General features: G+C 56.4%; 12 protein-coding genes across 12 annotated transcripts; 6 read left to right on the plus strand and 6 right to left on the minus strand.

Annotated features, from left to right (window-relative positions):
• Window positions 1-512: 512 nt before the first annotated feature.
• On the plus strand, window positions 513-1,146 carry HETIRDRAFT_318936 (uncharacterized protein; the record flags this gene model as incomplete). The annotated part of the gene is made up of 3 exons (XM_009548180.1): window positions 513-821; window positions 875-1,047; window positions 1,116-1,146. 3 exons carry the CDS (start codon window positions 513-515, stop codon window positions 1,144-1,146), a joined length of 513 nt encoding a protein of 170 aa, XP_009546475.1.
• Window positions 1,147-2,653: 1,507 nt separating this feature from the next.
• On the minus strand, window positions 2,654-2,939 carry HETIRDRAFT_434282 (uncharacterized protein). Its single transcript, XM_009548181.1, has one exon. The coding sequence runs from the start codon at window positions 2,850-2,852 to the stop codon at window positions 2,658-2,660; it is 195 nt and encodes a 64-aa protein (XP_009546476.1). The 5' UTR covers window positions 2,853-2,939; the 3' UTR covers window positions 2,654-2,657.
• Window positions 2,940-3,062: 123 nt separating this feature from the next.
• On the minus strand, window positions 3,063-4,223 carry HETIRDRAFT_434283 (uncharacterized protein; the record flags this gene model as incomplete). Its single annotated transcript, XM_009548182.1, has 2 exons — window positions 3,063-3,472; window positions 3,614-4,223. The coding sequence occupies one exon, from the start codon at window positions 4,221-4,223 to the stop codon at window positions 3,666-3,668; it is 558 nt and encodes a 185-aa protein (XP_009546477.1). The 3' UTR covers window positions 3,063-3,472; window positions 3,614-3,665.
• Window positions 4,224-4,559: 336 nt separating this feature from the next.
• HETIRDRAFT_246222 (uncharacterized protein) lies at window positions 4,560-5,467 on the minus strand (the record flags this gene model as incomplete). The annotated part of the gene is made up of 3 exons (XM_009548183.1): window positions 4,560-4,611; window positions 4,711-5,025; window positions 5,259-5,467. Coding segments are annotated over 3 exons (576 nt in total), but the record flags the coding sequence as incomplete, so codon positions are not given.
• A 3,665-nt stretch (window positions 5,468-9,132) lies between these two features.
• HETIRDRAFT_427143 (uncharacterized protein) lies at window positions 9,133-10,879 on the minus strand (the record flags this gene model as incomplete). Its single annotated transcript, XM_009548184.1, has 6 exons — window positions 9,133-9,331; window positions 9,377-9,858; window positions 10,057-10,127; window positions 10,153-10,266; window positions 10,320-10,409; window positions 10,447-10,879. 6 exons carry the CDS (start codon window positions 10,877-10,879, stop codon window positions 9,133-9,135), a joined length of 1,389 nt encoding a protein of 462 aa, XP_009546479.1.
• Window positions 10,880-11,212: 333 nt separating this feature from the next.
• Window positions 11,213-11,787, plus strand: HETIRDRAFT_451574 (uncharacterized protein; the record flags this gene model as incomplete). Its single annotated transcript, XM_009548185.1, has 3 exons — window positions 11,213-11,346; window positions 11,416-11,632; window positions 11,701-11,787. The coding sequence occupies 3 exons, from the start codon at window positions 11,213-11,215 to the stop codon at window positions 11,785-11,787; spliced, it is 438 nt and encodes a 145-aa protein (XP_009546480.1).
• A 412-nt stretch (window positions 11,788-12,199) lies between these two features.
• HETIRDRAFT_316894 (uncharacterized protein) lies at window positions 12,200-14,257 on the minus strand (the record flags this gene model as incomplete). The annotated part of the gene is made up of 11 exons (XM_009548186.1): window positions 12,200-12,260; window positions 12,320-12,700; window positions 12,759-12,917; window positions 12,982-13,024; window positions 13,090-13,190; window positions 13,244-13,293; window positions 13,345-13,429; window positions 13,484-13,546; window positions 13,601-13,706; window positions 13,764-13,974; window positions 14,036-14,257. The coding sequence occupies 11 exons, from the start codon at window positions 14,255-14,257 to the stop codon at window positions 12,200-12,202; spliced, it is 1,482 nt and encodes a 493-aa protein (XP_009546481.1).
• A 1,178-nt stretch (window positions 14,258-15,435) lies between these two features.
• HETIRDRAFT_459061 (uncharacterized protein) lies at window positions 15,436-17,964 on the minus strand. The gene is made up of 3 exons (XM_009548187.1): window positions 15,875-17,964; window positions 15,694-15,818; window positions 15,436-15,626 (listed from the first exon to the last, which is right to left on the minus strand). The coding sequence occupies exon 1, from the start codon at window positions 17,844-17,846 to the stop codon at window positions 15,879-15,881; it is 1,968 nt and encodes a 655-aa protein (XP_009546482.1). The 5' UTR covers window positions 17,847-17,964; the 3' UTR covers window positions 15,436-15,626; window positions 15,694-15,818; window positions 15,875-15,878.
• Window positions 17,965-17,999: 35 nt separating this feature from the next.
• HETIRDRAFT_459062 (uncharacterized protein) lies at window positions 18,000-19,758 on the plus strand (the record flags this gene model as incomplete). The annotated part of the gene is made up of 4 exons (XM_009548188.1): window positions 18,000-18,234; window positions 18,725-18,886; window positions 18,943-19,395; window positions 19,554-19,758. The coding sequence occupies 2 exons, from the start codon at window positions 18,000-18,002 to the stop codon at window positions 18,829-18,831; spliced, it is 342 nt and encodes a 113-aa protein (XP_009546483.1). The 3' UTR covers window positions 18,832-18,886; window positions 18,943-19,395; window positions 19,554-19,758.
• HETIRDRAFT_384339 (uncharacterized protein) lies at window positions 18,739-19,820 on the plus strand (the record flags this gene model as incomplete). The annotated part of the gene is made up of 3 exons (XM_009548189.2): window positions 18,739-18,886; window positions 18,943-19,395; window positions 19,535-19,820. The coding sequence occupies exons 2-3, from the start codon at window positions 19,121-19,123 to the stop codon at window positions 19,818-19,820; spliced, it is 561 nt and encodes a 186-aa protein (XP_009546484.1). The 5' UTR covers window positions 18,739-18,886; window positions 18,943-19,120.
• A 2,228-nt stretch (window positions 19,821-22,048) lies between these two features.
• On the plus strand, window positions 22,049-22,297 carry HETIRDRAFT_247971 (uncharacterized protein; the record flags this gene model as incomplete). The annotated part of the gene is made up of 1 exon (XM_009548190.1): window positions 22,049-22,297. A coding segment is annotated over one exon (249 nt), but the record flags the coding sequence as incomplete, so codon positions are not given.
• Window positions 22,298-22,678: 381 nt separating this feature from the next.
• On the plus strand, window positions 22,679-23,136 carry HETIRDRAFT_318801 (uncharacterized protein; the record flags this gene model as incomplete). Its single annotated transcript, XM_009548191.1, has 2 exons — window positions 22,679-22,739; window positions 22,793-23,136. The coding sequence occupies 2 exons, from the start codon at window positions 22,679-22,681 to the stop codon at window positions 23,134-23,136; spliced, it is 405 nt and encodes a 134-aa protein (XP_009546486.1).
• Between the last annotated feature and the right edge of the window lie 338 nt (window positions 23,137-23,474).

A 23,474-nucleotide genomic window follows, 5' to 3' on the forward strand; every position in this document is an offset into this window, starting at 1 on the left:
TGACGATGACAATGACGTGGACGCGCCTGACGAATGGACACACAACTGTAATACTTATCTGGACTCTTGAGATTGCTCTTGGATCCTTGTAGAAGCCGACTGCGACACAACCATCCACGAACGGAATAAGGACTCCATATCACACATGGGCGTAGTAGGTCCACGTCTATCTACACCTGTAGCTCACGTACCGATCATACATACACACACCCCGCATACAGGACATCCAAAAGAAGGCATGAATGAACGGACGGACGAACAAAGAATGTCAGCCCCACATACTACTCCGAAACCCAGCACGGTCCTCGCGATGGGAGGAGTCCTTATAGGGGCCTCCGCGCACACACATGGAACAAACCACTCGGCGCGGGTGTCTCACTCTCGCCTGCTCGTTCGTCCGCTGGCGCTGCCAGCAAAGGCAGCGACCGCGGGGCGCTGCGCCGTCCACAGGTAAAAGCGCCTGCGGACGGGCGAGGGCGCTCGAGGCTGCATCGAAATAGAGAGATCAGACAATGAAGGAGCCTCCTACGGTCCGCAAGGATCAAACTCGACAAGGGACCTGTTTTGGAAAAGTGCCAATCCATCGACATCCAGATTCCAGTGGCGGAAGCAGAGCGCTGGTCGAAGTGGCTCGGAGCGGAACGGAGATTTACACCGGATGCACACGGGGCGCTTGGACCAGGACCCCGGACCGCAATGCATGGATCGAGATGCGCCAGCGACGGCTCATCTCGTCTGGTACTTGTTGCTGTAGGAGCTCAAGCACGGAGCTAATTGTCACAAGCCCAACCCCGTGCTTTGACCAAGCCAGCCACTGCGAGGTGCGACCACAAAACCTGATGCCTTCCTCGACTTTCTTTTTCATTTATCTCAGCTATCTGGCGAACACGACTTTCCGTTGGTCATCTGGGAAATGGCGTCGGAGGAACCTGAGTCAGTAGATCGGATGGACGAGGATGACAAACACTTCCCCTCAATGCGGAAGATGAAGAGGCCGAGACAGACACGGAAGAGACAGACATGGTGCAGTGCGCACGATGCAGGCAGGTATGTTTTAGAGCTTTAAGCGTTCTCCTCCTTTTGAGACCAACGATAACATATATTGAACTTTACAGAGAAAGTGTCGCTATCGTCAAGTGCAGATAAAGAGCGCTGATGAGCCCAGGACAGTATGTTTTATTATTAATTCAATTCCCAATAGGTTTCTCATCCTAAGCTTCTAGACATTTGTAAGGTACATGAACATATGGGGCTACACTCTGGCACCCTGATTGACCTTGATGCTACGAAACTACAGATGCATGATCTGCAACTATAAGTAGAGCGCTATATCTCTCCTCTCGTATTCGTCGCGCTGACGGTCGCTTGCAGGTGGAAATTCTCGTAGAGTGTGCCGCCCTCCCTCACAATAAGGTGCTGAACCTCACTCACACTCACCGTCGCAGTTGGCAAACCTATGCCTGTCCGTCCGGGCTTCAAAGCCACTGTAACGCTGACTCCTCCACCTCATACCCGTTTCTCTGGTCCCCGGGCAAACTGCCTACTAACGGCTGTGCTAGCTTGCTTTACTGGGTTTATGCATCTCCCCCCTCCCTAGCTACCAAGGCCATGCTTGCCTACAATCTTGTCACGTAGTTCTGTCTTTTGTGCTATCGCTGCTTTGCTTCGTACTCCTCAATCTCCTCGTTCTCGATCGGCTAAACCAGAGCGTACACGAGCCGAGATCGTTTCACCAAGTCGAGTTGAACGTCAAACTCGGATCGAAAGTCCTCGGAGTCGTTCTAGCAGTCCGATCGCTGGATACGCCCAACCTTCTAGTGGGATCCACCGCGTGTCCATCCAGCGGCGGCTTCGAGAGATCAGAATCTCAGAAAAATCACGGCAGAGCCAGGTGTCCTCATAGGACCCCCGAAAATAGGGGAGGTGGCCTGACCCCCTATCCGGAGAAAATTCGTGCAAAAAAGGCCTAAAAACCAGAGTCCGTCCGGATAAAAATGCCACGCTGTGGTGGTAGGCCTGTGCCGTGGTCCGGATTTTTTGGGCTGTTGTCGCGGAAAAGCTGATGCCGGGTCCGGATCTTTTGGCAGTAATATGGATGATGAGTCCGAACTTTTGTATCGGTCTTGTGGTGCAATGGAATGACCAGTTTAATTTGAACACAAGAGTATGCAAGATACGAGGTTCGAGCCACAAGCATTTTCGGGACTTCCTGGACCCGACTGGCCTTCTACTCCTTGAGCTAAAAAACCGCTGTGCTTCGACTTTATTCGTTACGTAGAACAGGCGCTTCTCTCGCGCTCGTCTCTCTTCGTCTCTACTTCATCTTTCTTCATGTTCAACCATCCTTCTAAAGCTGTTCACCCGAGATATCTTCCCTGTTTTTGATTTACAATCTCATACTAGTCAGAGGCCACTATAGACTTATTTGATAGCTCAGTGTTACTATGCCAGTATTATCTGGCACCGGTCTGGTATCATTTCATTTGCTCGACACAATGACCGAAATTATCCTCGACATATCCGACACCAGCTCTGACATGGCACTGGATCCTCAACTTGATATTCCTCCGGATTATACAAAAATTCTCCCTCATCGACAACTATCGATCACCGAGCTCACAGACACTCTCACATATGCTCTCTTGTATATCATCAGTTCAAAAATGACATTCTAATGTAGATTCTAACAAAATTGTGTCTTTAAAGGCCTGATCTATGTTGTCCGACGAAAAATTGGCTCTTTTGAGGCCTGATCCCAGCAATCCGAACATTTTGGACATCCGGGATGCCTGATGCCTCCGTCGGGCAAAATTATGGATATTGGCACCAAAACCAGAGGCAAATCTGAACATTTTGAGCGAGATTTGGCTCACTTGTCCGAACTTTCTTCAGGATTTACCAAAAATGTGACTCAGGCATACCCCCCTATTTTCAGGGGCTTTGTCCTCATCTGCTGCGACCACAAGCCTGGATTGCCGCCGGGCGCTTGACAGAAAGCCCTCAGGCCCTCAACGGTCGCAGAACCACAGTCATCGAAGCTGAAAACAAACGCATGCCGCCATGTGATACCCAAAGTCGCCCAACGAGGGGACGTCGTATAACCACGCTGGCCCCACCGTCCCCGTGCCTGCGCGCAGGAGAGGAGATAAAACACTCGAACAGAAAAATTCAGAGGCACCTCGCGCGTTCGTCAACACCCACATCCAACGACACGACGCGACGCCGGATGCCAATTAACCGCGATACACTCATACTATACTCGTATACAACGGGCCGTGCAGCTCAGCCCAGCCCCGCAGCAAACGCACCCAGCTCTAACGACGACATACGAACGACGACGACGACCGATGACGCAAGCAGAACGGACCGGAACGGACGGAAGACGCAGAAAAGTGGAAAAGAATGGGGAAGGAGAGGCGGAGATATGTTGAAAAAAAGCGGTCAAAGACACGACGAGGCGGTACAATCAAGCCTATATCCAGCAGCAAGCGAGTGAGTATTTCTTATTTCGTGCACGAGAGCAGACACATAAACCCAAAGAGAGAGAGAGAGGGGACGACGACGACCGCAGGCCAAGCAAAAAAGAAAGAAAAAGACAAATAAAAACACGCACTCCGCACCACCACCGCGCACCGACCCCCCACGCCCGCAAATCACTCACCGTGTCACCGCTCACCCTCCCCATCGCTCATACCCACGCTACCGCTCTCGCTCCTCGCCCTCTTCCCGTTCCCGTTCACCGTGCTCCGCTCCGACCCCGACCCCGATCCCGACCGTGACCCGGTGCCCGACGTCCCAGTCCCCGGCCTCTCGTGTGCGCGTGCGCGTCCTTGTCGCTGGTCCTGGTCATGCTCCTGGTCGTGCCCCCGACCATGGCCCCCCTGCCCACGGCCGACGATCGGCGGCGCGGGGTACGCATTCATGATACTCGCGAACGTGGGCGGGACGGGCGGCGGCGCGCCTGTCATGTACGGCGACTGGGACTGCGAGTGCGCCGACGGCGAGCGCGAATCCGGGTGCGAGGGCGGGTGCGAGAGGCCCTGGGATGACTGCGCCTGGGAGGAGCTCGCGTGCGACTGCTGCGAGTGCGAGTACGAGTGTGTGCTTGATTGCGAGTGAGAGCGCGAGTGCGCCTGCGGAGGATACGCCTGCGGATGCCCCTGGTGTCTCGGCGGCGGCGGCGGCGGGTGTCGCGATGCGTACGGATGTCGGGGCGTGCTCATGATGGGCGAGCGGGATGGCCCCTGCTGGTGCTCATGACCGTGCTCGTGAGGCTGGTATTCATGCTGGTGCTGTTGCTGGTGCGGATGTTGATGCGCGTGTGGGTGCGCGTGCGATTGAGAGTGTGAGTGCTGGAGCTGTGGCGCGAGATGGTGTGCCTGATGAGGGTGCTGCTGGTGATGCTGATGATGGCGGTGAGGATACGGCGGCGGCGGCAACTCGTCCGGGATCCCGTGGGACGCCCTCCCATCTCGCGGCTCGTGTTCTGGTGGAGGCGCGTGTATGTCTTCCATTGGCTGATCGCCGTCCTCGAGGTCTCTTGCGTCCCCACGACCATCATATTCTTCGGGAAGCGCGGGCACGACCGCCGCGTGCCGCCCGCCTAGCTGCCTGTGCGAACTGATCCTAAGCCTTGCTTCCACGAGACGGGGATAAAAGACACCAAAAGGGCAGGAAACAGAGAAAAAAGGGCAAGGCAAAAACACTCACCCGCCTTCATAGAAATTTTGCCATACATAGTTCTGCAGCCGGTCCGCGTTGGGCAGCTCTTGTATGAGATGCTTGATCGTGTTCTGCCCGAGGCCGAAGAAATCTGGCCCCGACACGGAGTTGCTATGCTGGCGGTTGCGCACGTGGTTTGCGGCACGAACGACGACAGACCATGCGCCGGTCGCGGTGCCTGCAACAATTGGCTTGTCGGGCATGTCCGCAGCGATGATCTGGAACTTGGGTCCGTCGCCACCATCCAGGATCGTGCAGTGGTAGACCACATCCGCGTTCGCGTCGCACGCGGAGTGGTAGCGCCTGCGAAGGGAACACAGAGTGTGGAAGAGGAAGAAACAGGCAGGGCATGAGGATGATAAGGCAAAGCAGCGCGGCGAGGTGGAGAGGACAGGAAAGGAAAGGACGAGACAAGGGGGTGGAACCATGCATGAGGAACATGTACACAGGAGGGAATCGAACCCCTCGAGAACGACGGAACACAGGGGGACAAGGGAAACGAAGGGGTGAAACGGAAGAGAAGAAGGATGACGTACCTGGTCACTTCGTATCCTACAGGGAAGATGTACCTCTCCGTATGGAAATGTTCGCGCATGCACACCTCGCCGAGGCTGATCACGGTCATGATACCGACATTGAGCGGGAGTATCGGGCCCCCTTTGTTGTCGCGCGGCACGGTGGGGATCGTATGCGACTTGGTCATCACGGTGTGCGCCTTGAGTCGCTTTGGCTTGGCATGTCGCTGGATCTCGGACGGCCGCGAGGCCGCGGTCGCAAATGCGGCTGCGTTGGCCTGCACCTGCGAGGAGGTGGACGCGCCTGGAGAGCCCGTCGGATGTCCCCCTCCGCTGCCGTTGCGCGGGTGTGCGGGAGAGTCGCCCGAGTAGTGCGGCTCGTTGTCCGAGGCGAGCGAGGACAGCGGCGAGACGGGAGAACGCGTGCTGTACGCATCCGTGCGGTTCCACGTCCCGCTACCGCTTCCACCGCCGTTGTTATTGTTGTTGTTGCTCCTCATAGCGAGGAGAGAGTTCTGAGCCAAGGGAGTAGCGTATTTCGTCTCAGAGGCGGAGTTCGACGGAGGCGGAGGACCGGGCGGCGCCGGCGCCGGCGGAATTATCCGGATACGTTTGCCCGACGTCGAGACCAGCGTATGGGTGCCGGGCGGCGTCGACGCATGCGGCGGGGGAGGGCCGCCAGGGTGAGAGGGTGGTCCGGCATCGACCGGTTTGGCCCCAACCCCAACTCCGGCGGGGCCGGGTTTCGGCCGGCGCGCGGGCCTACGGACGTCACGGGCATCTTCTTCAATGCGCTCGCGCTCCTTGGCCTCTTCCTCGCGACGGCGGCGGGCCTGGAGGCCAATGTAACGGGAGGAAAGCATCGGATCGGTGTTGGCGTCTTCGGATTCGAGCTCGTCGGCTGCGCGGCGGAGGTTTGCAGCAAAGGCGGCCTGCTTGCGGGGCGAGAGGAGGGTGCGCGGCAAGGCGGTGCTCGCGGGTTGCGGGATGGAGGGATCGGAGAGGATGGCGGGAATGCCGTTGCCATTGGAGGGGATACGCGTGTGGGCGCTCTCGGCGCCGTTGCTTTCGAGCCTGATGATGGTCTCGAGCTCGATGATGCGGTCGAGGAGTATGCTGGAGGAGAGATGAGGAAGATTGTAGAGAGAGGGGGGAGGGGAGGGGGAGAGGGCGTACTCTCTTTCGTCGCTCATGCGCTGATTGCGCTCAGAGGAGAGGCTGAGGTCGTCTTCCAGGGCCTTCGTTTTCTGGGGAGAGATGAGCGTGGGGTGGGGGGGGGAGAGGAGAGAGGGGGGCTCAAGGTGCACCTGCTCGAGGTCGACATATCTTTTTTTGAGCTTGTAGTACTTGTCGGCGAAGTCCCTGGTGTCCTTGAGGGACGAGGGGGGGAAGGGCTGGGGCACGGGCACGGGCACGGGAGGGGGACCCATTATGACGTCTCTGTCTGGGGGAGGAGGGGGCATTATAGGATCGGGGCGCGTGCGACTGATAAAGAGGGGAGGGGTGGTGGAAGAGGATGGCGATCAGAGGCTCGCACTGGAGTGACCGCGCCAACGCTGCAACGAAACGAGCTCGCAGGCGCGCCAGTCACTCGTCCAGCCGTCCGAGATGCCGTCATCCTGATTGTCACCCGACTCTGGCCCATTTCCAATCCCCGTCCCCTTGCTCTCACCGATCGTCCCTCCCCCTTTGGGCGACGCTACGCCATCCTCAGCCGCCCGTCCCCTCGAGCGACCCCCCTCCCTATGCTCCGTATGGGCCCTTCCATCGGTCCAGCCCGGCCCCCACCCACCGCGCCCAATCCCACCGCACCCTGAGCAACCCTTCGCTCCTGTCGGACCCAGCCACAAATGATTCCTCGCCAAGCGCCCGACACCGCGCGCCCGCCCTTCCATTTCCAATTCCCCCTCCTCCCCTCCATTTTCTCTCTCTGCCCTTTTTCGGTCATCCTCCTGCTTATTTGGGATCCCGTCCGCTCCCATGACACCCTGGCGTCCGCTGCCTCCCCTCTGCGCCGCGACACGGCGTCCGCATCCCACTTACTGCATTCCGACACGTCGCATCCCGTCTGATACGATCAGTCCCGGGCACTTATCTCCTCTGGGTCGTTGGTGTCTGCGTCGAGCCCCTACCATTAGTACTCCATGATGCGTTTGTCAGATCACCACCGCTCTTATCCTCGGATTGGCTGCCGCGTCGCTTCGCTGTACTCTACCAGTAGCCATGACGATGCCTCCTCGACCCAATCTGCCGAGCACAGCGGGATCAGCACGGTCATGCGAGTCTCTGTGCCGTCGTATCTCCCCGTCGACACAGCGCCGACAACAAGCGCCACCGCCAGCCACTCGCCACCATCACCTTAGTACCTGCACCTCGCTCCCAGTGCAGCCGCGCCTTCCGCTTCGCATTCACACACACGACCCTCTTCGCGCCTTCGCACTTGATCGAGCGGGCGCCGCGAGCGAGGAACGCGGCCGGGCTCGGCGCGTGTCAGCGCGCACGAAGACACGGGACGCACAGGACGGATTCTCTCGCACGAAGCCAATCAGGATGACAGGTCGCAAGTGTTCGAGAGTGAGGACCCCGGACGCCACACAAAAGTCCCTCGATGCGGGACCTGATCACACTCCTGGCACTGACATGGCCAGACCCTGATGCGAAGCATGCCGTCCTTTTGCTCACACGCTCCAAATTCCATCTCTGGCTCGCCGCGACGACCTCAACCACAGCCTTCCGTGGCCGTGCGCGCGGCGGACAGCACGCTCAGCCACCAGAAGCTCGTCATCGGCGCGTCTACCACGGACGTCAGCCACCCGCCGCCCGCCGTCCAGTTCGAATGGGGGAACACGCCTGGTTCGGACACGCCTCTGCGGCTTCTTTTCTTCCGTCTTCTTTTGTTCCCTCTGCCAAGCTTCTCTTCTTTCCCCAACGCATCCGTCCTTGACACGCCCTCTACGTACGAACATGCGCAGCGTGCACGACATTCGCTCCGCTCCCTCTCTGGGAGTCGGACGCAATCTTATCTCCTTTGGGCCTGTCGTCATCTACAGCCTGCAGGCCTCGAGCCACGGACCGCGATTCGAACCGTGCTCATCCTCTTGTTCCGACCCACAGTCTTCCTCCAGCCGCCCACGTCCTTGCAATGTCTGCCGTCATGATGACACGCGCCCCCTCAGGATACACACGCGCCGCTGCCCCCGCGCCCCGCATGGTTAATCACATTCCGCAACGCTGGCGTCCACTCTCCACTCTCCACCGACGCCAGCCCCCCACACGAGCACTTAGGGTCGCACCTGCACACTCGAGGAGGGGTCCGGACCCGGACTTTTGTGCCTCAACCCCGAGGCGCTATGCGGACCGTGCGCGCGGCTTTCCGATGCTCCCAGTCCGTGGGCGTGTGCGTCAGCGTCGGGGCCGTGTGACTATCAGTGCCATCGCGCTCACCTTATTAATAGATGGGAAGGTCGTGCTCCTTATGCACAGATGTTGCGTCGATCTGGACGAGACGAGACACGGCGGTAACGGCGACGTGCAGGAGCCTGCCCGCGCGCCTGTCCAAAACAAACAGACAGTTCTTGGAGGAGGAGAGAGGGGGCAGAGGGGCTGATGCGGCACCGTCGCCGAACAGGATGCGCGCCGGCAGATCCTCTTATTCCCCTCCACATCGGCGCACGTTCATATAGGCTCATGTCGTGCTTGCCCCGCATCGCGCTGTATTGCATTTGTACCCTCTCCCGCAAGCGTCGCTTCTTTCCCAGGCTGCAGCCATTATTTCACGTCTGCTCTGATCTATGAACGCCTTTTTCAAGGCGCGAGCGCGAGCGTGAGTACGCCTGGGCACATCTCAGCCTGCGCGGGGACGAGCCGCGCTCTCGAGTCTGGACTGCGCCCGCTCCTACAGCTGCTCACGCAGCCTTCTTGCCTCCAGCCGTCGAGATCGCGCGGACATCTCTCCCTCCGGCGGTGCTGAGATCCACGAGCGCGAGTCGCGGCCGGGATCTGTCTCTGCACGCCTTGTACCACATATAACTTGCTGAGAGGCCTGCGCGAGGCTCTGGGCCCACCGCGCTTCTCGCGGCGCGCTATCTGCGCACCTGGTAACGACCACGAGCCTCCTCTGGACAGCAATCGCAACTTACATACTGGCTCCTGGTTCGTGGGCACACGGTCCCAGACCGATGTGTTTTTTTTTTGGTGCACCGATTGACCTGAGGCTTAGGTCGAACGCCCGTGCGGGTCGGGCCGCGGAAACTTCAGCGTGAGTAAAGACGTGCCGACACTGATACCGCCGCGCACGATGGACGTTCGAGCGGTCTCGAGCCGCTCGTTCAGGCGCAGCCTTGAGAGCCTCGACGCCCCATGAACCTTTTCCTCCCCCTTCCCCTTCCCCTTCCCCGTCCCCTTCCTCCTCACCCGGCCGGCCTTCCTCTTCGCATCCGCCACGGTAGTCCCGCGGCTTCCACAGACGTGATCCGCCTCTCCTCGCAGGCACGCTGTCCATGCCCAGGGCGCACCCGCGGCCGCGCCAGTAACCACCAGTCACCGAGTCGGCGATGCGACGAGAGAGGCCCCGACTCGCCAGCGCCCCCGCGCTGGGATCTTGCACCCGGCTTCTCTTGGCCTGCACGGCGCAGGGCCCAGACCGCCCAATGAACGGGAAGCAGCGGGAAGCCCAATGAGCCAAGCGCGCGTGTCGAAATTCCAATCGGAATCGCAATTGCAATTGTCATCGTCTAGCTCGCGCGCACGTATTATTATTGTATCATGTAGGAGATTGGAGGTGTGTGCCTCCGGAGGCTGCCTCGCCCTGGTTGGTCACCCTATCATATGGCCCCCTGTCGCAGCGGCTTCGTTCTTCGTCTTCTTCGTGGGCCTCGCCTTCCGCATCGGCTATCATCAGCTCGGTCCCTCCTACCCCCTTTCCTCCCCTTCCTCCTCTCCTCGCCTTCGTTCCCTTGCACCGTGTTCAGCCCTCGTGACGTCCCCGACTCCACGATTTCTGTGCGGTAATTGTACGACGACCGATTGACTGAATTGACCGCCCGTTAGTTGTGCGGCACGAGAGAGGACGAGACCGCTCACAAGCGACCGCTTGCGCGACGCACAAGTCGCTCACGTCTATCGATCCATCGATCCAGTCTCCGTTGCTGACCAACACAGAATTCCATCCATCTATGATCTGCGTCTGTAATAACAGTGGCACACGAACATCTGATTTCCATATGCCCGTGCGCCAGGTACCCCGCGGCCTTGCAATGCTGGACGGGCTGGCCTGTCTGATATGGATAGTACGCGAAATTATCGCGCGCGCGCCCGTGTGGGCCTGCATGAGCCTGCGTGCTCTCTGCTCTTCGCCTGCGGATGCGCGGGCGTGCCTCGTCGACCGCTGGCTGGCGGACGTCCGCGACCCCGATAGCGACGCGATCGCGCGCTCGGGCCCGCGTGAACGCTGCATCTGCGTCTATCTGCGTGTCCACCCACTCGCTCGTTCCTGCGCAGATCCACGCGCCGGAGCGCGTGCGCGTGTGTATGCGCGCGATTGTTGTGTCTTCGCGATTTGATGGCCGGGCGAAGGCGAAGGTCACGTCCTCCCCCCTCCTGTCTTCGCTCCGCTTTATCCGCGCGCACGCTTCTCCGCGCATGCTGCCCACTGCCCAGCGTCCACCCGTGGGTGCGCTCGAAGCTTAGAATGCGCAGGCGTCGAAGCGCGGCGTTTCCAGGGCCGCTCGTCGGGAGTAAAGTTCATCTTGACGCCCGTTCTTGGCTGAAACAATGCCACGAGCTTGGATCGGAGACAAGACGAGGGGAGTGACGCAAGAGTCGAGGAGGTGCAGTGTGAGCACGGAGCGGAGATGGTGTTTTCATACACGGCGTGGTTCATCGCGCGCGCTACTTTTGTCGACCCAACATGACAATGACACGCTTTTGCGACGGCAGTTTAATTAGCGATACTTGGCACAGGGCTTTCGTTCCTAATGAGAAGGACGGAGCCGATCTACGTCGATTTAACATTACATTGCATTTCATCGACGGCTGCCCGCTTCCTCCTTTATCGACCCAAGCCCAAGGGCACAAACCCTGTCAAAACTCGTATCATATACTACCCTGCGTGACCGGAACATAATCCTTCGTGGACTCGACCACGCCCTCCGTGGCGACCCGCGTTCGCCCGCGGCAGCGCTCCGGCTTTCCCTCGCGCTCGCTCGCGTCCACCTCCCCTTGCCTTGTCTCCCCTCGCAGTCCCAGATCTCATCAACATCGCCCAACCCGCCGATCTCGATGCGCGAATCGCAAGCCAGGCGACCGGCGACGAGACGCCCGGCAACGCCGCGCGCCATCAGCTTCCGGGGCGGCCACGGGCTGGGCCGCATCCTCATTTGCCCTCCCCGTCGTTCGTCCGTCCGCGTCCGTGCGACGTACATCTAGATGGCCATCGCCCGAAGGTCTTCCTATTTCTCCTCAGTTTCGACGCGTGTTCGATGCGCGCGCCTTCCTCTTCGTCTTCGCAGACGTCTACTTCGCAGGGCTTGCGTTCTCACGGGAACACTAACGCGGGCCAGCATCAAAGGAGATACTAGAAGCGGCCAGATCTCCAAACTCAACTGAGCGGACGACGTACGACGTACGACGTGCTCTGTTGAGGAGCTGATCAGACCGGACCTCGCTGCTCCGATTAGGCCTCGCAGCCTCATCCAGACACGCCTCGTTCATGGCGATCTCATTCATTGGTCGCGCCGACGGTATATCGAGATCTCGCGCGGACGCGCTCGCATCGTGAGAACGCACGCTCGCCTCTGCCTTAAACGGGTCCATGACGGTCGCGAGATGTATAGTAGACGTGTGCGTGACGTCGTGGAGATATTAAGTGCGTGGAGAATATTAGTGGGGACATTATACTTCGTTCATGAAACAGATACGTCAAAAAATCCCGGTGAGAGCCTACGCTACGGTCCAGGATAAACCTACTTGACGGCAAACTTCGATTTTTGCCTCAGTCGCCCACCTATCCTGTGGAATATGAACCTGTCCGGGCAACCGATAAGCTCACACGGACAATGGCGAGAAGAAGGAAAATGGCTTACGGGAGCGGTGCCATGAGGGTCGTCAGGCCGGCCAAGAGCGCTGTCGCACCCACCGTCCCGAGACGGGCGTACATCGCGTTCGCAAATAGCGGGAAGCCCGCGGCAAACGAGCTGCGCATCGCGCTATTGCTCGCCATCGCGGACGCGGCAATCGGACGGTAGGCGACCACCAGGTACGTGAAAGTGGACGTGAAGACAAAGTACGTGCCGGTGCCGAATGGGATCGAGGCGACGAGGGGCACCATCCAGTGCACGCTCCGGTAGGTCGTGAAGGCGAGCCAGAAGAGCCCGATGGGAACGAGGATGCCCCCGACTTGTCCCATGCACAGACGGAATTCAGGGGGAGGGTCACCGTGCGCGGACTTGTACTCGCGGAATTTCCTATGGCCAGGGGGCGTTAGAGGGTGTCTGTGCGGAGGTGGCACTAAAGTTTACGCACCTGTTCCAGTACGGCTGTGTAGACAACCCTATGACCATGCCCAGGCCGATACCGAGGAATGTCAGCCCGGTCATCTGAGCATTGAAGCCATGGCCTCGTTCAAATATGATTGGGAAGGCTTGGAAGGCGAGATACAGAATTCCCAGGATGAGTGCTGTCCTGACGACCGAGCATATCATATGAGCTATGACAGAGAGGGGGAACAAGATATAAGGAGATGTACCACAGATTGAGCAGGAGTGCCATCCGATCGAGCAGAACCAGCTCTGACAGCAGCAAAGATGCATCAGCATTGAGCCTGATAAACGTTCCACTGCGTCGGAAAGCTTACCAAACGGCTTGTAACAACTGATCGCCAGAGCCTGTATTAGGCTTTTATTCGTCCTTTCTATAGGCGCATAATATTTAAGTTCTCCAGTTTCCTTCCGCACTCTATCGTCACATCAGTCAGGTTCCTTCCAGGAATAAACAAGAGAAGGCCAGACCTCTGTGCTTTCTGCTTCAAGATCACGGGTATATACGTCTCCGGAACCAACTAAGAATATGTGTGAACGCAGGGACCACAGATCGGAACGCGAGGACTTACCAGAATGAGCCCTATTGTCTGAATGAATATCCAGATGATGATGATGTAGTAGGTCCATCTCCAATCCAGGTGTTGATTGACAAATCTGAAAGGTCGCGTTATCAAGGGTGGGGAAAGGAGATAATATGATTGGGCTCACCCACTAAATAGTGGCCCGAGCTCCGGGCCAAGAAACGGCGAGATGGTGTAGATGGCCATCGGTCTGATGAATGCTGATGAATATTACACTCGATTACTAGTGGACGCGGAAACGCACGTCGCAACTCTCGAGTTTGGAAACATGTCGCTGACACTTCCACCGGCGACACTGAGGAACGCCGCGCCGCAGTAGCCAGTGACAAATCGAAAGATCAGGTATACGGCTAGATAGAAACAAAGTCCGTTGGGCAGCAGACGGACACACGGAAGGTGAGACGAACCGATATTGGGAGCAAAGGCTACCGGCCACGAGAATATAAAGAACATGATGAAAGATATCCGATATATGATATTCCTTCCATATACCTCAGACAAAGGCCCAACAAGCAAAGGCCCTACGCCAAGACCCATGACAAACAGGCTGATGGCCAGTACGGTAACTTCCCTGCTAACATGGAACTCGCGCGCTACGCCAGCTTCCGTAAATGCAGCCTGGAGGCGCGGAATCGCATTACATGAGAACGTGTCGCGGAGCAGGGTGGATGTATCGTACCGCTGATGAGGTGCATGTGACGCACACAGACGCGCAACTGATGGTCACCACAGCGAGCCACCGCCTGAGCAGAGGCAGCTGCTGAGGATCGTCCTCGGGGCCCAGGGTCACCTCGTACTCGGTCGATAATACGACGTCCGTCGGCGGGTCGACCTTTTCGTCCTGCTTCTCGGCCGCTATCGTGTGCGTCCGCGAGAGCTCTTGCGACGTCTGGGTGGACATCAGGCCTCGTGCACTCGACCTTTGGAGGCGATGGTTGAAAGGACGAGGCAATTTGTGAGCATATTACTTATAGACCTCGGAAGACGAACGACTCCGTGAGTCAAAGGGGAGGTTTTGGGCCCAGGCAAATTCCGTTCTGCCGCCGGCACGGCGGCCGAGCCATGTGGGGCTACTTCGTCATTGGGCAGCCCTCCGTGGTCCTCCGGTAGGGCGCGAGGAGAAACTCCCCAAGAGTTTTTCGCAGATGAATAACATGACATGTTAATAACACTTGGTTATCAACTCAGTTATTAACTCCTCTAAGTTAACTATATTAAATTATGCCCTAGCAGTGTGATCAGCCAGTGGAGATTGCACCTTTATTAACCCTCGCAAACATAACGAGCAGCCCACTGTGGAGCAAGTAATACATCAGACTTCAATGTTTTAACATGAACTACGCGATGGGGAAAGGGTCAAAACATGTTTGCCCGATGAAAAATCGAACCCAACGCTCATGGGTAACAGTACCCTTGCATGGCCACTAGACTATTGCAACAATAAATATTGTCTTCGGTAGCAGATATATCCACACGGATATCTACACGGTAGTGTCGCGCCTCTATATCTTTTTGGTGTCCTCCTATGATCATAATATAAAAAGAGATGGGTCAACGTGCATGACAGCTTTGGGTATCATTTTGTTGCATAGACGTATCTCATCGAGATGTCAGTCAGCCACCCCAAACTGTATTGTTGGCAACTTTCTCGCTAAATTCTCAAACTATTTCCTTTGAATTACCATTTATGATAATAGTTATTAACACCCCGAAATCCTAGCTCGAGCAGGTATGTGTTAGTGACGTATTAATAATTCCCCAGTTATTAACTCAGTTACTAACTCAGGGTTTTTCCCCGCGCCCTATCCTCCGGCGATATGTCGTGCTGCCGTCGTGGGCGGCTGTATGTGCTTCAAACAGGAGACGAGCTTGAGCGAGATGAGCGTCAAGGTCTTATTTCTCCATCGAGAGACCTAGCCGTGGCGGTTTCTGGCTGAAGAAACAAAACATGCTGGATGGATTATTATGCAACCCACATTCGTGAAACAGATCAAATCATGTAGTGATTGAAAGCATGGTCTGGTGTGGGCGACCTGCAAGAACGGCGTAGGATACGCCGACGGCACGCATGCAAACCAAGAAGCCAACGGCCGAATGGTATATATATGTACGTATGCTAGTCCGCACGAAAGCAATGTGACACACCACTGAAAACACGGAGCGAAGGAAAAGATACATAGCGTATAAATCTGCACACAGTTCCTTCCTATCCAATAGATCCTATGCACCCCCTCCACACCACTATCGAAACACGCAAAAGTAGACCACACCTGGGTATAGAAGTACCGCTTTACAACGAGCATATGGATGACAAGAAAGCCGACGGGCTTAACGAACGATGATAAGGGCACATTTTGGAGGGCGCAGTCCGGAAACCTAGAAAACAAGGACAATGGTGGGGAATAAAAACATGGTCAACGTTCAACGAACGATTGGAGGGCGTAGTCGGCGCGTAGCGAAGTCTGCAAGAGCTCAAAATAAGGTCACCGCGTCCGCGAAGACAAAAGCGTGAAATTACCAGATCATAGAGCTTCCACGAAAAAGCTGCTGACTCTCTTCGAAGCCAGGAAAGCTGGGATGTTCTCCCCGTGTTCCCTGAAGCAGTCGAGAGGAACCAGCCCCTTAGGCCCCCTCTCCCCCTTCCTCACTTGTGCCCACCCATCATCGAATGCTTGCAGGACAAGCACCTCTTCGCCCACTTCCACTGCCAGCTCGTCAACGAGGGTAGGAGCGAAAGGCCGGAAGATCTTGTGCGGGATGCCGGGTACGATGTCAGAAATTGGGGAGGGGCCTGTGTCGACGCTTGCGCTGTCAGCGAAAGGGTTTTGAGCGGAGCTGATAGAAGGAGGGTGCGAAGAGCGAGGCGCCGTGGCGGCGATCGAGACACGCGAGATGTTGTAGGATGAATTGTCACCGAACGGATCTTGCATGTCCTGTAAAGATTGTCGTAACAGCCCTGGGGGTTTCGGGAAAGCAAAGGATTCGCTCGGAGAGAAGGGTCGCACGGACATCGGCGTCGTTGGGATCTCTACGCCGATGAGATTGGTCTGGTTTGGCGCGATGACGGCGGGAGCTGGGATAGACAAGTATTGCGACTCCGGATCGTCGCCTGAGTTCGTGCTGGAGGAAGACATGGTGCTAGCAACAGTGAACACGGATGCCCTATGATGACCGTCCATATCTCTGGTAGACGTGGTATATGTTGGAGATACCATGACTGCGACCGGAGCGTATTGTGCCATGGGTGAAAAGACTCGTTCCGAGCCCGCGACTAAGGGTGCGGCCGATGGAGAGCCAGGCACCGTACTATCTGGTGGAGAGTTGAAGGAAAATCGCTGCTCGAAAGGAGTTCCGAAGCTGCTGCGCGCAGATATACGCGTGGCGGCGCGAGTCGATTCGACAGGCTGGCGATCAGCAAACCACTGAGACCTCCTCTGCGCGCGGCGAGCTTTAGAACGTCGGCGTAGAAGGCAGAAGACAACGAGGACGGTGAGGAGTAGGACGCCTACAATGATTCCTGCAAGGGTGCTCGCAGATAAATGGGAGCCGCTGGAAGCGGCCTCAGCTGTATTGGACGTGGTCGGGTCCGACGGGTTGGTGGACGTAGAGCCACCGTTGCTACCGTTGCTGCCGGTGTTGCCCAAGTTCGAAGGAGCGGCGGCCGTACCCAGAGAACTAGCCGCAGTTTGTGTGGCCCCAACAACGGTAGGGCTCGGGCTACTGACCGCAGGAGCAGCGGCAAAATTCTCAACTTGGGGTGTCACGGTCTGAATAGCACCGTTGTTTGCACTGCCAACTTCGGCGTTGCCAGAAGCGATCGAGGCGTCCGTGCCACTCACGGGAGATGCGGAACCAGTAATTGAGGTGGTCGAAGGTGCGCTACTGCCAGTTGCGGAGCCACCGGGCAGCGCAACAGAACCTGATGCTATCGACGAAGAACTGGCGGCAACGCCGGTCGTAGCGTGCTCGGGACTCGAACCACTGGAGGAGTCGTTGTTGCTGTTCCCACCGTTACTGGATCCTGATCCGGGTGATCCTGAGTCTCCCGAGCCTGACGAGCCGCTATTCCCGCTACCGCCGCTGCCCGAGCTGCTCCCGCCTCCGCCTGAATCGCCGCCTCCACTCGAGCTGCCGCCATCACCGCCACTGCCCGAGCTGCTGCCGCTACCGCCAGAATTACCACTTCCACTCGAGCTGCCGCTACTGCCGCTGCTGCTGCCACTGCCTCCACTGTTACCACCAGATGACGACGATGCCGTCGTCGTCGTCGCAGGAGCGGTTGTCTTTGTATGAGTAGGAAATAAATCACCAATGAGAGCGGTGACGAGAGGATCTATAATGGGAATGGAGATAGAGGGCAGGTTGATGCTGATGGAGAGACCAAGGAGTGAAGGGTCTCGTTCTTGGAGCGAGGCGACGCCGTGGCGCCTGTGATGCCTGTTCAACGAAGAACCGTGCATGGTGTCAACGTCTGCCTGCTGGGATGACATGCAGGACGTTGTGGAGAAAAAAGAATGTGGATTGAAAAGAGCGAACGGCACGCGTGGCGCCTGTGAGAGAAACTAGAAGGACGTGGGGACCATGGAGTGTCCACAGAAGATAAGACGCTGGTCGACGCGGTCGCAATAAATGTATTCCGCCGAATGTCCTCGCCCTCCCGTTTTGGGTTCCCCCGTCGTCGCCCGTCGCCCGCATGGCCCGCTTCCGACCTCGACCCGCTCTACTATCACGATCGCTCAAACAAGGCCCTATTACACGCCCTCTTCCCAAGCCACGGGGATCCATACAGGCCATCTCTCGCTCCTCATTCGCTGCATCCACCATTCTCCACCCTTCTGCACGTCGAGAGTTTGGCATGCTGTGCCCTTTGCTCGGTCAGTATGTCTCCTTCTTTCCATCTTTTGTCATATCCTGGGAAACGGGTATGCGCCGTGCCTCGGGACTTCTGGAATTCTGACCATGCGTAAAGTATAGGAATCTCTTTCTGCATTTTCGGAGTGACGATTGCCCGCTCAAACAGACATCGGCATTTTCGCGCTCTCTGCCTTTTTTTATTTTTTAATTCAAAATGGCATATACGGTGTTCACTGCCGCCACAACGCCAACACTGATCTCAGTTCTCCTCTGTCCATCATAGAATCCGCGAGCCCCCGATGTCGAAAGGCTTCTTTCATCACTGATGGGGTCATCAATATTTCGATACACTAGAGCCGTAATCAGCGTACATCATTCTGATTGACGTTGACGAAGTCCAAAGCTCGGTATGACTTCGTGCATCTGTGCAGGGTCCCTGTTATTAGTCCTGTTCGGTAGAGGTCAGCCAATCCTGCTTATCACCTTATTTCGTCGAGCTTCGCTACGTCCACAGGCGTCCTCATCTTCAACTGCGACGTCCAGTCCGAGACTCCCAGCCGGGCGACGGTAGAATCCGCATTTATGATGCGTGATGTCGCCTCGAACCTCGGATATGTGTAACCTGACACGGTGATGGATCCCTCCTACTTATTCGGACGAGTATCAGCACAATCAGGCAAGTGTCTGTCAGCGGTCCATACAGAAAATTTCACTGTCTGCGTCGTCTCAAAGGCGACTAGCAGCTGCGCGACTTGGAGATCCCACCTTGACCTGCGCTGTCTCGAAGGTGACTAGCGGTAGCTAGCGGCTCGTCCACCGTGCGATTCTACTTTGACCTGCGCAATTGCCTTCTCTGCTTCGGGGGGTTCGACTTGGCCGCTAACCCGATCAGTATCCGCCCGCCTTCGGGATGTCGGTCTCCTTTACACGTGCAATCGATAGTCCCACTGACTGCTTGCCGCCACGAGTGGTTCTCGCTGGTATCAATCGTTGCAATACGAGCGGGGACCGACATCCCCTAGAAAGCCGGCGTTCTTTCCTCTACTCTCCCGAGAAAGTTACCGGTCAATTTTCTCTGCTCCCCGTTCAATGTCCAATCTCTGCAACTCGACATCTGACGCGGTGGGAGATGTGTGTATGTCCGCGGAAAGAACGAAATCGGGTAAACGTTCTCAGGATGATAAGGTAAATATCTACGCTTCGAGATTTCTGCAGGCTCTGGAGATGCATCTTTTCATCTCCGCCTTATTCACTCTCATTCCCCATAATTCCTCCTTACAATTGTACCTCTCCCAGTGCTTTCGTTCTATAAGTATTCATGGAGTCTTCTCGACTGGGCGCAGCACATCATCCCTCATTCCTTATGCGTCTTTGAGGTCCTCCTCTCAGGTCGAATGAATGAACCCACCGGACTGGGGCGGCGTTTGGTCTCAGCTGCATCTCCAGAGCGCCGCCTCACATTACGTCCATCGGATGCACAGCCGTTCGACGAATCCTCACACGCACGAGCACGGATCTGCGGTATCATCTATACCACTGGAGGCAAAGAAGACTTTCAAGACGTATGTGGGAGGGAGCAGCTTGCCAGGCACCTCCGCGAGATCGAATAACCACTCGCATGAACGGGAGCAGACACCGCCAAAATATATCTGTCGGGAAGGATTTAGGACGGAGATCTGCTTCTCTGACGCACACTGCGCGCGTTCTATTGGTATGTACCTTCTTCTGTAGCGTTGACCGGCAAGATCACTAAGTATTCAAGTCCTCACGGCGGTTTTAATATATGATTGAGGACAATACAAGTCTTTCCGGCACTGCATATCATCACGCACGAGGCCTTGAACGGTGAACCCCTCGCTAGTAGGAGATATGCCGAAAGTAGCCTTATCTCCATCTCCAGTCGCTCTCGGAGAAGGAGAATGTGGATGAAGAGTCACTCGAAGCGAGGAGCGCCGAAACTCCGTAGGAGCCTTGTATTCCTGTCAAATCTGACGCCGAGGGCACGGTATTGGAGACACTCTTGCGCTTTTAGCTTACACCTTGACTGCTTTGTTTTAGGGCACAATGACACGAGCAGTGATTTGATGGGTTTTGGCCATTGCATTGTTGACAAGAAAGCTGTGAACGCCGAGTGTACTTCTTGACTATTTCATGTCGTTGATCAATCGGAAAAACAACGGAAAGCTAATCAGTCGAGATAATGATAGGAGGTAATAAGGGTCCCACAAGTGCATAAGCCACTGCGCCGCATGTCCGTGCTTGAATGGATGAAGAAGAGTGGACTCGCAGTAATCTGTTCTAAAAGCAGCCTTGACGGAGAGCCAGCAAGAAAGTGAGAGGCCCCTACACGTCAAACGTTCCAAGGGCTCCATCACCCCATGTCGGCGAACGTACAACTGCGTTCGGGCGTGTTCCTTCTTTCACTTATGGAGCGCTACGCAGTTCGACCCCATTTTCTGTATGGAAGGAGGGGACGCCTACGCCTTTCATGTGGAGGGGAGTATGTGGATGCTGCTTGCTCGAAATGGCAAGCTTCGCGAAGTTGCACTGCTTTCGGTCAAGTCGCCGACAACCGCGGCAACGCAAGGCACCTCTTGCATATCCACTGTTGTATGCCTTGGCAGCGTGTTGTGTCGACGTCGATGTGGCTTGCAATCTTTCGGATTCCGCGAGATCAGCACAGCCAACATAAAGCAAAGTACGAGGGCTACTCGTAGATGATGAGTCGACGAGTAAGTGAGCCACTATCACTCCTCTACTGCGCCATCGTGTGATATCTCACACGGTCTTCTACTCGCATCACCTTGGAGGAGTGTCTCAGAGATGGAGACGTAAGAACGAAGATTCCCTTACAAGGAAAACAAGCAAATTTTCACGACGCTTTTACCACCTGTTCGTCTCGAAAGGAAAAAGAAGACTAGCGCCGTAGCGCCTTGCTTGTCATCTTTGTCGCGAGCGACTGATCGCGAACCCTTCGACGCTCCACGAGCGGCATTTCACAAGGCATGAAGCGTAAGTACGCTTCAAGAACGTGCCTTGTCTCACGTTTGTCGCTCAAGCGTTTTGACATGCTCGGTCCTGCGAATGAAAATCAAAGGGTAACCGTGTATGTATGATTTGAGGCGGTACGACACGACCACAATATTCGATCGTTCTAACAAAAAACCAATCGACCCTTGATCAGGGCGGAGATATGGTTGCGAGAGAATATGATGACGCTGCAGCTGTCATCTACGCGGTATGAATTCCGTAACAAGAAACTCACGCATACGCTAGTTTTATCGCAGCGCGAAGAGGCGCCCCACAGCGACGCCTTAGCGATATACGGCATTCAGGAGCCCCAAAATCCACTGGCTCACGGAATCGCCGCTTTTTGTCTGGCGCTCCGCACGGACACATCAAGCAGGCGCCATGAGTTTGCTAAGGGCGACGACGATCGTCAATTGGACGATTGAGCTCCTCCTTTGCTTTCAAAATGCTTGGGGCCCTTGACGTCATGGCGCCCCTCTTCGCACTTGCCTTTTTGGACCTCCCGCGACAGTTATCCTCGCCGGAGTCCTTTGTTCAGGGCGGTTGCAACTGATCAGCGACAGTTGCTCGACAAACCGTATATAAGGCCAAGCGCAGTTACAGAATGCCCCTCACCCAGGCAAACATCTGTTTACCGCCTCTTCACCCTCTAAATCTCATCGTACCCTCCATACCTATCATCTTAGTACACCCTCTACGACCATCATGTCTGCACGAACATTTCACGCCGACGCCGTCCTCTTTGACATGGTGTGTAATTTCTGGACCAACCGCTTGCTTCGCGCTAACTCTCCCAGTGTGTTGACAGGACGGAACACTCACAGACTCGATTTCCGCCGTCGAAGCAGCATGGGGCAAGGTCGCAAAGGACATCGGGCAGGACCCGGCCTACGTGATCGCCGCCACCCACGGCAAGCGCGCCGTCGACAACCTCGCGCAGTTCAAGCCCCACATCAAGGCGCACGAGATGGACGATGCCGTCCAGGATTTCGAGGAGACCATCCTCTATTACGCCGACGCCTACCACAGGCATGGTCCTGGCAGCCAAAGCAACTCGCCTTGGACAAGAACTCCCATGACTCCTTTGACCCCTGCTTATTCGGGCTTCGCTACCCCCGAGCTGTCTATCTCGCCAGGCTCCTCTGCTCCCTCATCCCGCCCCGTTTCGCGCGCCCCATCCATGACCGCGGCTCGTCGTCCCTCTTTCGGTACATCACTCGGCAACCTCCTTTCCATGTCAGTAATGTCCGACACCGACATGCACGTTTTCGACGATCCGATCATGGAAGATGTTCACGAAGAGATGGTGCAACAGGAGCGCGAAGGCGGTCTCAGCGCCTCGAAGCCGAAACATCTCGAGGAGCACGAGTTCAAAGCATGGCAGATCGAGGCCGCCAGCGTCGATCGCTCAGTGCAGATCCTCCCTGGCGTCAAAAGGATGATTGAATCTATCCCCGAGGGCCGGTATGCAGTCGCGACCTCCGGCGCAAAGACCTACGGTACGTTCTGCGTTTCCTATATCGAGTTTCTCCGTCCTCACCTCTATTCTTAGCCTATGGCTGCATGACTCGCGTCGGCATTATCCCTCCGCCTGTCACCATCACGGCCGACGACAAGCGCCTCAAGGCCGGCAAGCCCGCACCCGACCCCTTCCTCCTCGCCGCCAAATGCCTCGGCTTTGACGCGAAGAAGTGCGTCGTCTTCGAGGATTCGCCTTCGGGCATTCGCGCGGGCGTTGCATCAGGGGCGACCGTCATTGCTGTGTGCACGAGCCACGAGCGCTCGAAAATCGAGAATTGTGGTGCGCACTTCATCGTTGAGAATATGCAGAAGGTGCATTGTGTTCCCTGCGAGGTCGACGGAGAACTGAAGCTGCAGTTCGTGATTGAGCCGTGAATCCAGCTTGAGGCTTGTATTATTAGCGCTGTTCTAGTATCGTCATGTCGTGTTTGTACCCGTTCGCGTCGTATCTTTGTGTACTTTTGCAATACCAGTATAATAATTCTTAGAGAAAAAAGACTCGTCATACGCTCATCGCTGTGATCACCTGCTCATACGTCAGCTGGAACCTGCCGGAACACGCCTGTGATGTCGCGTGACATAACGTGAGTCATTTAAATCCAGCTGCCGTCTGCTGCCGCCGTGGTGCCGGATGGGAGCTCTGTTGCTCTTCGCCGTGTTGACAAGGCTTCCTCTCGAATAAATCTGCATTGACGATGACAATCCACGATGCG

The sequence above is a fragment of the Heterobasidion irregulare genome (assembly GCF_000320585.1).
Source record: "Heterobasidion irregulare TC 32-1 unplaced genomic scaffold scaffold_05, whole genome shotgun sequence".
NCBI lineage: Eukaryota > Fungi > Basidiomycota > Agaricomycetes > Russulales > Bondarzewiaceae > Heterobasidion > Heterobasidion irregulare.

Coding starts and splice junctions, on each gene's coding strand:
- HETIRDRAFT_459061 (XM_009548187.1), bottom strand. CDS start 17,846: ATGTCATCCCAGCAGGCAGACGTTGACACCATGCACGGTTCTTCGTTG.
- HETIRDRAFT_434282 (XM_009548181.1), bottom strand. CDS start 2,852: ATGTTCAGATTTGCCTCTGGTTTTGGTGCCAATATCCATAATTTTGCC.